At 35.3% G+C, this 11,062-nt stretch overlaps 1 protein-coding gene across 1 annotated transcript in view; it reads left to right on the plus strand.

The window, feature by feature from the left end:
- Positions 1-9,745, plus strand: part of USP47 (ubiquitin specific peptidase 47) — a 36,099-nt gene extending 26,354 nt beyond the window's left edge. Inside the window, exons 19-24 of the mRNA XM_015827662.1 lie at positions 2,618-2,733; positions 3,190-3,308; positions 4,712-4,842; positions 7,458-7,505; positions 8,200-8,330; positions 9,571-9,745. Coding sequence (XP_015683148.1) covers positions 2,618-2,733; positions 3,190-3,308; positions 4,712-4,842; positions 7,458-7,505; positions 8,200-8,330; positions 9,571-9,745 — 720 coding nt within the window. The remainder of the gene's footprint in view (positions 1-2,617; positions 2,734-3,189; positions 3,309-4,711; positions 4,843-7,457; positions 7,506-8,199; positions 8,331-9,570) is intronic.
- The last annotated feature ends 1,317 nt before the right edge of the window (positions 9,746-11,062 follow it).

Consider the following 11,062-nt stretch of genomic DNA (forward strand, 5'->3'; position numbering starts at 1 on the left):
CTGCATCCAATATAGCCAATAGCTGAGAAGTAAGATTTAGCAAAAGCTACACAGCTCCAATATGGGCATCATATTACTAGCAAGTTTTAGAAGCAGTTAATAAAATAGATTCTCTGGGAAATATACTCTTATACTTTAATGCACATTTTTTTCCTATATGTATATGTATTGTTCTGATGGGACATGATTGTTTAAAGTAGCAGAAAACTTGTTTTAGTTGCCAAAGGAAACTTCTGACAACTGTACAAAAAGTAAGGGGCATCCCATTTTCATCTGATTTTTGTTAGCCTCGTATGAGGAGGATATTCTGATATTCCGAAGTTTTCCCCACTTCCTTCTGAGGATATTTAAAGAATTATGTGGGAGAAAATAGGAGTGAATGTTAATTAAAGCAATAATTGGAAAGCATTTTTAAGTTAAAAAAAGATGTATGTGTCTGCATGAATTCCAACATAAAACTAGTTGCTAGAATAAAATGTTTGCAAAATAAATAATTATTTCTAACTAAGTTATCAGAATAAAATGTATTTTAAAGAAAGGAAGTTGCAATTATTTGAATCAGAAGGAATCCAAACTATTCGGTTTTTTGATATCTGATTTAAATACCAGGTCATCCCTTTTAATATTTACCAGCTATACAAAATCTTTGTTAAAGGACGTCTGCTGCATAGGAGTATTGAGCCTTTTTAGAATATCCTTAGATGGAGTGGAAGGGTGAGATGTACTATTAATCAGATTTAATACATAATATTGGCACATAAAATATTTTGCACAAGTATTTTTTATCTATATAGCAATCCCTTTACTTCTCCTTAGACAAACCATAATTAAAATTAGAAGTTTCTTTGATTACTAAATTCTAAACCAGTAAAGCATCAAACCAGAGTCTGTGGCCAGAAGGGCCTTTTGACACCAGTTGTGGCCTCACTTTGAACAGGATACTCTGAATAGATATTCTTGCCTATGTCGTGTCATGCCTGTATTTTTGAGATTTGCAGTACATGGGATTGTCCTTGGACACTTGAAAACTTCAACCTGTTACAGTCTGTTTCTGAGGACAGTTTAAGACTCTTCTGATTACCTGGAAGTCTTACGTGGCTCAATACCTGGATATTTTAGAGGGCACTAATATAAAGTATATACTGTTCCTCAATCTGGCTAAATAGGGAGCTTCTCTTGAAATGTGATGCCAAAAAACGCAGAGGTAGGCATTCTTGGTGGATGCTCTCCTCTTTTGAAACAGTTTACCACAAGAAAAGAATGCCTTCCCCAGTCTTAGCGCCTTTCAGAGAATAATGAAATAATTAAAAACAAGGGTTTTTTCTAGAAGGCCTTTGATGATGTAATAACTAGAAAAATAGCCACACTAGAATAGAACAGAACAGAACAGAGCTGGAAGGGACCTTGGAAGTTAGAATAGAACAGAATAACAGAGTTAGAAGGGACCTTGGAGGTCTTCTAGTCCAACCCCCTGCTCAGGCAGAAAACCCTATACCATTTCAGACAAATGGCTATCCAGTCTCTTCTTAAAAACTTCCAGTGTTGGAGCATTCACCGCTTCTGGAGGCAGGGTGTTCCATTGGTTAATTGTTCTAACTGTCAGGAAGTTTCTCCTTAGTTCTAAGTTGCTTCTCTCCTTGATCAGTTTCCATCCATTGCTTCTCGTCCTGCCTTCAGGTCCCTTGGAGAATAGCTTGACTCCCTCTTCTTTGTGGCAGCCCCTGAGATATTGGAACACTGCTATCATGGCACCCCTACTCCTTCTTTTCATTAAACTAGACATACCCAAGTCCAGCAACCGTTCTTTATATATTTTAGCCTCCAGTCCCCTGATCATCTTTGTTGCTCCTCTGCACTCTTTCTAGAGTCTCAACATCTTTCTATATCGTTGTGACCAAAACTGGATGCAGTATTCCAAGTGTGGCCTTATCAAGTCATTATAAAGTGGTATTAACACTTGACGTGATCTTGATTCTATCCCTCCATTAATGCAGCCTAGAACTGTGTTGGCTTTTTTGGCAGCTGCAGTGCACTGCTGGCTCATATTTAAGTGATTGTCCACTAGGCCTCCCAAGATCCCTCTCACAGTTACTAATATTGAGCGAAGTGCCACCTATACTGAACCTGTGCATTTGATTTTTCTTGCCTAAATGTAGACCCTTACTTTTTTCTTCTAGTCCAGCCCCCTGCTCAAGCAGGAGAACCTATACCAGACAGGTGACTGTCTAGTCTCTTATTAAAAATCTCCAGTGGTGGAGCGCCCACAATTTCTGGAGGCAAGCTGTTCCACTGGTTAATTGTCCTCACTTTCAGGAAGTTTCTCCTTAATATTATACCTTCAGTTTTGAATGTTTTTTTACTATATTGTGTGTTGTACTGATCTGGAATGAGGAGATTTACTAGTCAAATAAGTAATCCACACTTACTTCTTTTTTGTGTCTTGATACACTATTGTAGATATCTTCCTTCCCCTTCAAATGCACATGGACACCACAGAATTCACTGCTGTTTGCAGGCAAAAAATCTTTGTTGATATATTTTGTGTAAAGGGAAAGTAGGGATACTCAAAATATGAAAGCTTTCTAACAGGTTATCCATTTAAAATGTGTTTTCACAGCCCTGCAAGTTTCTTATAGATTCAGTTTTTGCTAAGGGAATGACTGTGCGGCAATCAAAAGAGGAGTTACTTCCTCAGCTCAGGGAGCAATGTGGGCTGAATTTGACTGTTGACAGGTAAACATCATTAAAATGAATCTCAAAATTCTTATTTTGACAATTGAAAAAGGTTCTGAGATAAGAACTGTTGACTTTACCATGTTTAAAAAAGGAGATACATTTATTTTCTTTTGGTTTGTTGCCACAAATAAATCATTATAATCATGCTTTATTTTATTGATATGGCTATGTTTTTATTTCATAACTGAAATGAGCCGGCATTTATTGACACTTTCTAATATGTAACACACCAAGTAATCTTTGCACCAAACTTTAGTTTTGAACAACCAATAATTCTTTTGGGTTTTTTTTTTCCTTATAAAGTGAAGGAACGTGACTGAAAATTTTAATTTGTTGCTTTTAGCTCTGGCTTTTTAAGTTCTTCTGATAAAAACATATTTTATACCTATTTCAGGAAAACACTGTATCAAAATTAAATGTGGTTGTGACTTTTAACTACTGTTTTTTCAATAGATTCCGCCTAAGAAAAAAGACCTGGAAAAACCCAGGAACTGTGTTTCTGGATTATCATATCTATGAAGAAGATATTAATATTTCAAGTAACTGGGAGGTTTTCCTAGAAATACTTGAAGGTATCAATACTTTGAAATCAATTATTTTAATTAAGCTTTACAATGTTTTTAAATTATATAAAAATTAACCATGTTGTCTTAAAAGTAAATTTTAAAAAAAAATTACAGTGCAATTCCATATACATGTAGTGAAAAATAAATCCAAAGCCTGATGACAAATGTTAGGGTTAGATTTAGTAAAGCAACAGAGTGTGTTTCTAAAATTTTATTGTAGCTCAGCATGTAAAGTTGAGAGGCTTTATGAAAGCACTTGACTTCATGTAGAATGCCTTAAACTAAAGATATGAATCTAGTAAAAAATACAGCATTATCCAAGATCTGAAGAAAACACCTAGATTTTAAGCATTATTTTCCGTAAAACACCAATTAAGATTTTCTAATCTGCATTTAGGTCCATTGTCTCCTAGTTAGTTATATTTTTACTAGATCTCTAAACCCAATTCTTGGCTTGGAATTTGCCCAAGAAAAGCTGTTTCATCCCTCCCATGAGAAAAAAAGCAAACCGGATAAAATTGGAGGTGCCCCTTCCTTTGTTAAAAAGCATACCTTCTCACTCAGGGTTGGATATTGATTATTTATTTAATGGTTAGTCTCTTTTTGCTACCTAGAGTGTTAGATCCGATTGGTTTTCCTTTAACTCTTTAATATCTCAAAGCTCGGGGGCTGAGGTTTCTCCCCATTTACTACAGATAGCAACAGTTTTTGTATGTAGTAACCTGAAAACTCAGTGGCAGTACAAATGCCCAATTTATACAAAACAACAAAACAGGCAGCAGTCTTTTTTCTTATTCATATTTGTTCTCAGTCTTTCCCTCTCTCTCATCCTCCTTAGTTATATTAGTCATGGCAGCAGATATGGAGCTTATGCTTGCAGTTTTATTAAATAATTAAAGTAAATCTTTATTTACTTTTCAACTTCTGTTAAAAGTTTAACTATTTATGTTTTCTTTAAAAAAACACTAAGCCAAAAGGGTTGGTGGTGGAATATTTGAAACAATATGATATAAAATGCTGTATATTCACTCCGGAATTTCAATTGTTTGGTTCTAAGCTTGAAGAAGTCAGATTGGCTATTTTGAGTTTAAAATGCTTAGAATGAAATACCCAGATCCTGAGCATCACAGTTATTTGTTTTCACATATAAATTTAATAAATATACTAAGATTAGGGATTCAAATCTGAAATAAAATTTAAAACATATTTTTTTGGTAAGACTGCCCTAACCGAGCTTGTCGATTTTTATTCTGCAAACGTTTATTTTTATTTTTTTCTATGTATTTAGTTTATACAATCACAATTGACAAGACAATTTTCCCTCTTAAAGAAAATGCTGTAAATAAACATTTAAATATCTCTTCCTGAAATGTTTTACTGAACACTCTTACATTCTAAATGACTTTTAGGAGCAGAAAAAATGAAATCGATGTCACAACTTGCTGTTCTGTCAAGAAGATGGAGGCCATCAGAGATGAAGCTAGATCCTTTTCAAGAAGTAGTTTTAGAGAGCAGTAGTGTTGATGAATTAAAAGAAAAGGTAAATTAACCTCATTTATATACATATCCCTGTCTTACAGAATTCATAGTTACTTTCTTTTGTGAAACTGTAAAAGCTTCTAAACCAGAGTCACAGTGATCATTAAAAGAACATTTTGGGGTTTGTTGGCAGGTCCAACATTATGCTGTGCCATAGTGTAGCAAGAATTGTACAATATGCAAAGCCAATTTTCCCCAACTTTGAGTAACTATATATATATATAATTCTCTAACCAGTGTAGCAACCTCTGAGAATTCTGGTATTTAAAGTCTGCTCAGTTGCTGTGCTGTGCCATAATGCAGTTTGATTTTGAGTTAGCCTCTACTATAAACCAAATAAAATGTGGGTTATTCATAAACAATGATTAAACTATGTTCCAACAGAATGTATGAACTAGTTTTCTTTGGTCATATAAAATGCCTGCTTAATTTATTCCTAAAAAGATATAAGTTAGGTTTTTAGAGTACATCAGAATGATCACTTATACTTCTTTTCAGTGTTTTAAACTGCAATTCACAGCAGCCCTAGTGGGCAGTGCAAGTGGGAATTGTAGCCTAAATAGATGAAGAAATTCAGCTGAGGACTATTGCTTAGATAGCCATATGATAATGTCTCATTTCTATCTGTATTAGGTGGAGCTAAAGATTTATCATGAATGAGTTCAAGAATGAAAGATCCAATTGCTATTGTTTATGAGAAAACAATATGCTCCAAAGTGCTTTCAGTATATGTTTTATTCCATATTCTACACATTGTAATTTGATTATAAAGAATTATATCTGTTACACTTTAGGCAGTAAAAGTTAAATATTCAACTTTAAAAGTACACTTCATAACCCATCACCTGTTGAGTCATCCTTTTAGAGACATTTCCTTACCTAAACAGAGCAATAGATTGACCTTGGGCAGGCAAAAAAGCAATGGGAACAGGAACAACTTCCTGTTGGCTTCCCCATTGATTTTGCTTGAGGGAAGCTGGCAGGGAACATTGGAAATTACAATCACGTGATTGCAGCTAATCATGATGACACTGCAGTGACCACGACTTTGTGAATAAAATCAGTGTGAAGATCCTTGAAATTTCAATCACGTGGGAATAAATGGGTCCTGGATTTTGCACAAATTCTTTTAAGTCAGTGGATTTGAGATAAAAAATGTTTGGGCTACTTGAGGATTACAAACAGACAGAGTTTTAGTAATATATAGATTATAATACCAAAGGTGGTAGGATGGCAAGAGCTAAATTTGAACAGAAGAAGCAAAACTCTTATCTCAGATTGTTGTGGAGACAGGATTGATAAAAGTCAAGCAAGAAGCAAGCAATCTGTATAGCTTCCTTAAACATCTGGCTAAGGCTTAATTGCTTTCCGCAAGGCCTTGCTCCATTAATTCTACAAGATAAATTTTCCTCTTCGTGGATCAAGGCAGTCGAGTCCAACCTTGCCAAACTAGGCTTTTCATCAGCCTCAATTCTCAAATTGGACTACGACCAAGCAAAACAAACCTTGCGTCAAAGGGTAGAGGACACCGAGAGGCAAGCGGACTTAGGTATAGCTCCGCTGTTTCTGGCTCCAGACTCTATTAGATACGTGGTTACACCTGCCAGGTATCTTAGTCAGTTGGAGTCAGTAAAACACCGGAAAGCATTCTCGCTTGCATGGTGCCATGCATTTCCATCGGCCGTCTTGTATGGCAAGTAAAAAAAGACACCACTGTCTGAAAGACTCTGCTCCTGTGGCTCAGGAGAGGTGGAGACCATTGGACACATACTCCTTCGATGTTCCTTCTACAGAGCCATTCGGAAAAAACATATCCTCCCCATAATCGATAGATATCCTGGTCATTCGGAAAGAATCTATCTCTGCTGCTTAAGGATGAGCAGGCAGAGATCACGGTGCAGGTGGCCAGATTCTGTGCTGCAGCATTGGGGATTCGCCAGAATCATAATCATTTTAGATCCTTTTAATAATCTTTTAAAATTGATTTTATTACGTGTTTTATCCAATTTATACTTATTGTATTTTTAGTATCAGGTCAGTAGGTTTCGGTTTCTGAAGATAGCTTGTTTTTGATATACTGCCTGTAAAACTAGGCAGACCTTGGTTGCCCATTGATTGTGATATATTGCTATGTCCTCTTGTGATGGCTCTGTCTAGTTTTGGAGGGTTTTGGAGAATTCTGCTTACTTTTAAGACATTTCTCATAGAAATGCAAGTCAGAGTGAGAAGGATTTAAAGGCCATCTAGTTCAAGCCCTGCTCAGTTCAGAATCTGCTAAAGCATCTATTACTTATTCTTTAAACATTTATGTTTTGTTTGAATAATGTATATTTTTGTGTGTTTTGTTCCTTTTGCTTTTTTCTGTTATTTTAAAAGCATTAAAATATGTATAAAAAGCATCTATCAAAGATGACATCTAGCCTTTGTTACTAGTGAACTAAAAGCGATTTTTAGATTATATAAAAATAATAAAAATCTAGGAATCTATTATCAGTTGAGATGCCAATTTTTGCACATAACACAGAACGTAAACTGGGAAACAACCAGCAAGAATATATGAAACTTATATACCTTACCTTTTGAAAATAAACTCATTTTGATATATGTTTTTTACAGCTTAACGCAATAAGTGGAGTCCCCTCAGAAAATATTGAATTTGCAAAGGTGAGTTATTTATTTCTTCAAGCTGCTGAAAGTGGTTCAGATTTCCTCTCAGCTGAGATTTGTTCAGAAAATGCTGATCAAATAATAATGGATATCCCCCTTTTTCTGCTATAATACCTGAATCCTCTGAAGGGGGATATTGGTGAAATTGGGCAGGGGAAGAGGAAAAGACATTGTCCCCTATCAATTTTCTCTCTTCCAAGTAGACTGAAAGTGCTTGTCTCTTTAATATATGAGTGGGTAAAACACCCATCAATTGGCTAGTCCATTTGATTTAATTTTTAATGTCATATAGCTTTGGTAAATGTAATCAAGATCTCGCTGATCACATACATCTCTTTGAAGTTCAAGACTGCATTCTTTTACAATACAAAAGTCTGACTGAATGGAGCAAGTTACAAATTGGCTTTTCCTAGGAGGACTGAGGGAGATTGAGGAATGGATTTATTACACCTAACTGAAAAATGCAGTCAAATCATGTGTTTGAGAAATGATTGATTTGGAAATAGAGACATAAATGAAAAACAGTGTTGATTATGATCATATCACACATTTTGAGTATATATAATTGTGTTGGGCCATAACATATATAGGTATGATTATTGTATGCCACCAAGAATTGCCATTAGTGAGACAGGTGACCATATAAATCAAATAAATAGGTATTTTACTAAGATGCTGTTTTCCTTTCTAGGGCAGAGGGACATTTCCCTGTGAGATCTCCATTCTAGAGATACATCAAGATTTGGACTGGAATCCGAAGGTCTCCACACTGAATGTATGGCCTCTCTACATCTGTGATGATGGAGCAGTGATATTTTATAGGTATATCCTTTTAGGTCATTACCTCCTATATATTGAAAAACCCCGCATAAATTTCCAATATGAAAAAACTAATTGTAGAAAAGTAGTTTAAATAAATCAGGGATGAGAAAATGGCTCAGGAAGAAACCGTATATTGTGCATTTTCTGACTGCATTAGCTTGATTCTCTATTATCAGAATTTTGCATTTCAGCTGCTTACTTAGATAAGCAGAGTATAAACGTTTTACTCTTTAGGAGTGAAAATTTTAAGAATAAAACATTTTACTCTTAATGTTTTCAAGATACTTGTAGCTGTAGGCTAGCACAATCTAAAATGATTTAGGTTTTATGCCTGTCACTAGATTTAAAGCTAAGTAATACAGAAATAATGTTTAATATAAATGTAATCAGTATGCAAGAGATGTATGTGCCTGACTGCAAGGTCCTGGTAAATGCTATACTCTTCACAGAAGGGATTTTTAACAAGCCTCTCATAGCTTTTACTGGACAGGAAGACTCAGCTCAGTGCAGATGATCTCAAAGGTATCCAGGGTCTGACCCTTGGAGGGTTTTCAAGGTGATGACCAGCATCTCTTAATTCACCCAGAAGCAGATTGTCAGCCAAGGTGGCTCCTGTTGTACTGGTGTCACATGGGCAAATCTAGGGTGGCCATTAATTATCCTAGGTAACCATATGCTGTACTAGCTGAAGCTTCCAAATAGTATTCAGCAGAGTCCTACTGAATAATACATTGCAACAGGCCAACCGCAATGCAGGAATAGTACTTTAGATATAATTATACGAAGGCCCTACTAGCCATGGCCTCCATACGCTGTTCAAGCAGGAGCTGTGAATCCTAGAAAACCTCCAGGTTATAAGCCTGCTGTACTGAAATAATTTTAAAAGCTGCCTGTATTTTCACAAATATGTGCAGATTATATAGCATTTGGGGATCAACCACTTTACATTATTGACAGGAATAATGTAGTTTAGAAAATGGTCCGTTATTAGCTTGCTAACCTGCTCCTTTTGGATCTTTTCCAATTTCTCATCTTCTTTGAACTGGCTGCTCTGAAGTACATTCTCAGCGTTGAGTTGGCATTAAAAGTTGTGAATTATGTGAATACAGGTGATTTCATCTTGTCCAGAAGGTGTTTTGTCTGTTAGGACATCAAATGTATTGATACTTACTGCCTGGTTAAAAATGTGTAAATCTGTGTTTGTTGTAGAATTTAAATCCTTTTTTTTTTTTAATGTCAGGGATAAAACCGAAGAAATGGTGGAACTAACTGAAGAACAGAGAAATGAACTCATGAAAAAAGAAAGCAGTAGACTTCAGAAAACTGGACATCGTGTGACCTACTCCCCTCGTAAAGAAAAAGCACTAAAAATATATCTTGATGGAGCGCCAAATAAAGATTTGACTCAAGACTGATATTTATTTCAGCATTTTCTCTGGGAAATTTTTCTTAAGTGTGAAAAAGGTACACAACTACTGTGTAGTGCCATTAAGGTAAGACATTAGGTATAAAGAAAAGGCATCAGCGCTGATTGGTAAAGGACAGGCCAGTCCAGTTCAGTGCCCAGTCAAGTCCCCGTTTGACTTGGAATCATGTTGTGCACTGTAGTCAAATGTACTGTAAAGAGAAAAGGGATGTGCAAATAAAAAAACAGAAAAGCATGGAGGGGAGGGCAATTGGCAAAAATTGGAGATAAATGTGCACATAGCAGTAGCTAGTCAACTAGCCACAGATAGGATATTCATAGCTTAATAAAAGCTGTGCAAAGGCCATGAATGATTTTTGTTTTTTTTCACTGATACACACATTACCTCATAGATTTCTGAAGTAAATGTGACAGTGGTTTTTATAAAAGCAAAGTTGTGGAAATGGACTAAAAATGTGATAAAATTGGCAAAACTCATCCCTTAAAGCTTACAGGTTTAACTTAAAATCTCATTGGATTCATCTTCCATGAAGCAAGACACGTGGAGAAAAAGTATTTTTAGTAAAAGTTACCATTGCCAGCAGGTGGTGTTTATTTTGCAGAAGTGTTGTAACTGATTTTTTTTGTTAGATTATGAATAATGGCAATGTCACTATTCTGTTCAGTGTGTAAATACTATTTTGCTCTCCTGAGTTAGCAGAAATACATTTCAACTGCTTACTATGGTATTTCTTTTCACATATCAATATTCACTGTGTACATTTAAGAGTATAGCTGGCTATTTAAATTTGTATCCCTTTTGTTTTGGGGGGGGGGCAACGTTGGGTACTTAGATTTGTAATGTTTTCTTGTTAATGAGTTCCAGGGCTTTTTGTTTGGTTAGCTACTTATTTTTGTACATTTTTGGACTGGGATTCTTTAGAGTTTGCTTTTTCTAGCATCATTGCAAATCATACTTTTGGAGTTGATTCATAGTTTTTATATGTAGCTTTTTTTAAATGAATGGCCTTCATTTAACACCTCCCAGTATAGTTTGCAGTAGTTCAACATGTGGTACAGATTGATGCAGTACATATGATTTCATTGCAAAGCATATATGAGTTTTAATTTGCTACGTAAGAGCAATTACAAACAATACGATAGAGGGGTTTCTTTTTCTTTTTGAAAATGCTATCTAATTTATATCAGTCAAAGGTTTTGGTAAACTTTCCATGCCAGATGCTGTTTACAACCATGAACATGCAAATAAAACATTTGTTCATTCTATTGTTACTTTAATCACACTTTGAAATTTATTGTAATAGTC

Source organism: Protobothrops mucrosquamatus, unplaced genomic scaffold, assembly GCF_001527695.2.
Source record: "Protobothrops mucrosquamatus isolate PMUCROS unplaced genomic scaffold, P.Mucros_1.0 scaffold3849, whole genome shotgun sequence".
NCBI classification, from domain to species: domain Eukaryota; kingdom Metazoa; phylum Chordata; class Lepidosauria; order Squamata; family Viperidae; genus Protobothrops; species Protobothrops mucrosquamatus.